At 33.0% G+C, this 979-nt stretch overlaps 1 protein-coding gene across 1 annotated transcript; it reads left to right on the top strand.

Moving 5' to 3' along the window:
• Positions 1-149: 149 nt before the first annotated feature.
• Tsp_15811 (conserved hypothetical protein) lies at positions 150-665 on the top strand (the record flags this gene model as incomplete). The annotated part of the gene is made up of 3 exons (XM_003366222.1): positions 150-241; positions 313-394; positions 534-665. Coding segments are annotated over 3 exons (306 nt in total), but the record flags the coding sequence as incomplete, so codon positions are not given.
• Between the last annotated feature and the right edge of the window lie 314 nt (positions 666-979).

Raw genomic sequence — 979 nt, forward strand, 5'->3', positions numbered from 1 at the left:
TTTTAGTCAGAAGGTGTTCATTATTATTCCATATCGTAGAGATCCATATGATTACCGTCATTTGAGAACATCTGGTGAATTGGGGCAACTTTATTTTTTTGTAAGTCTATTGATATTAATATATTTCAAGTTAAATATTATATTTTTAGCCATATTTTTTAAAAGATGAAGATTCAATTCGGACTGCGGTCAAATATAGCAATCTGGTTGTGAATTTTATTGGCGCTGATTACGAAACAAAGTATTCACAGCCTAGATATTATTTTGTTAGCGTCTTTTTTTCAGCTTCTATTTCATTTACTTTGTTTTAAGAAATTTTTCTTATTATGATCTTCACGTCGATTGTGCACGCCGAATTGCTACAATTTGTCGTGAAATGGGTGTTAAGCAACTGGTGCATTTTTCGGGGGGGGAATGCAAATGCAAAACCTACAGAAATTTATATTCCTGGCGGTTCTAATTATTTGAAATCGAAAGTAAGCACATAATTATATATTTATGATGGTGTTGCTTGTATTATTTGAAATTTACAGGCTCTTGGAGAAATTGCCGTTCGTGAAAAATTTCCTAATGCTATGATTATTCGTCCTGCTCAAGGTCACTGCTTTGCTGATAGAGTTATTAATTTATATCCAAATGCATGTGAGTGGGGCTATTTCCATTGAAAAAATTTAAATTCCCACATCTTCATGCTCCATCTGTTGGTGTTAAATTAATTGCAAACATATAAGACAAAGTATGAAACGATATTTTTCAAAATGAATGATATGAATAATTATTTATTTATTTACCCGTCCTCCATTTCCTTTACCATATTCCACCCTATGCGGGGGCAAAAACTCGTCCACTAACAAACCATTGGTGCCAGCATTAATTTGAACGCCATAACTTTTCAAAATTGAATCACAACTAATAATTTGATTCGTGAACCTGTCCAATACACTTTAGAATTCAAGAAGGAACGGTCTGTCCAACCAAA

This window comes from Trichinella spiralis, assembly GCF_000181795.1.
Source record: "Trichinella spiralis strain ISS 195 chromosome Unknown Scfld6365, whole genome shotgun sequence".
Classification (NCBI taxonomy): Eukaryota; Metazoa; Nematoda; class Enoplea; order Trichinellida; family Trichinellidae; genus Trichinella; species Trichinella spiralis.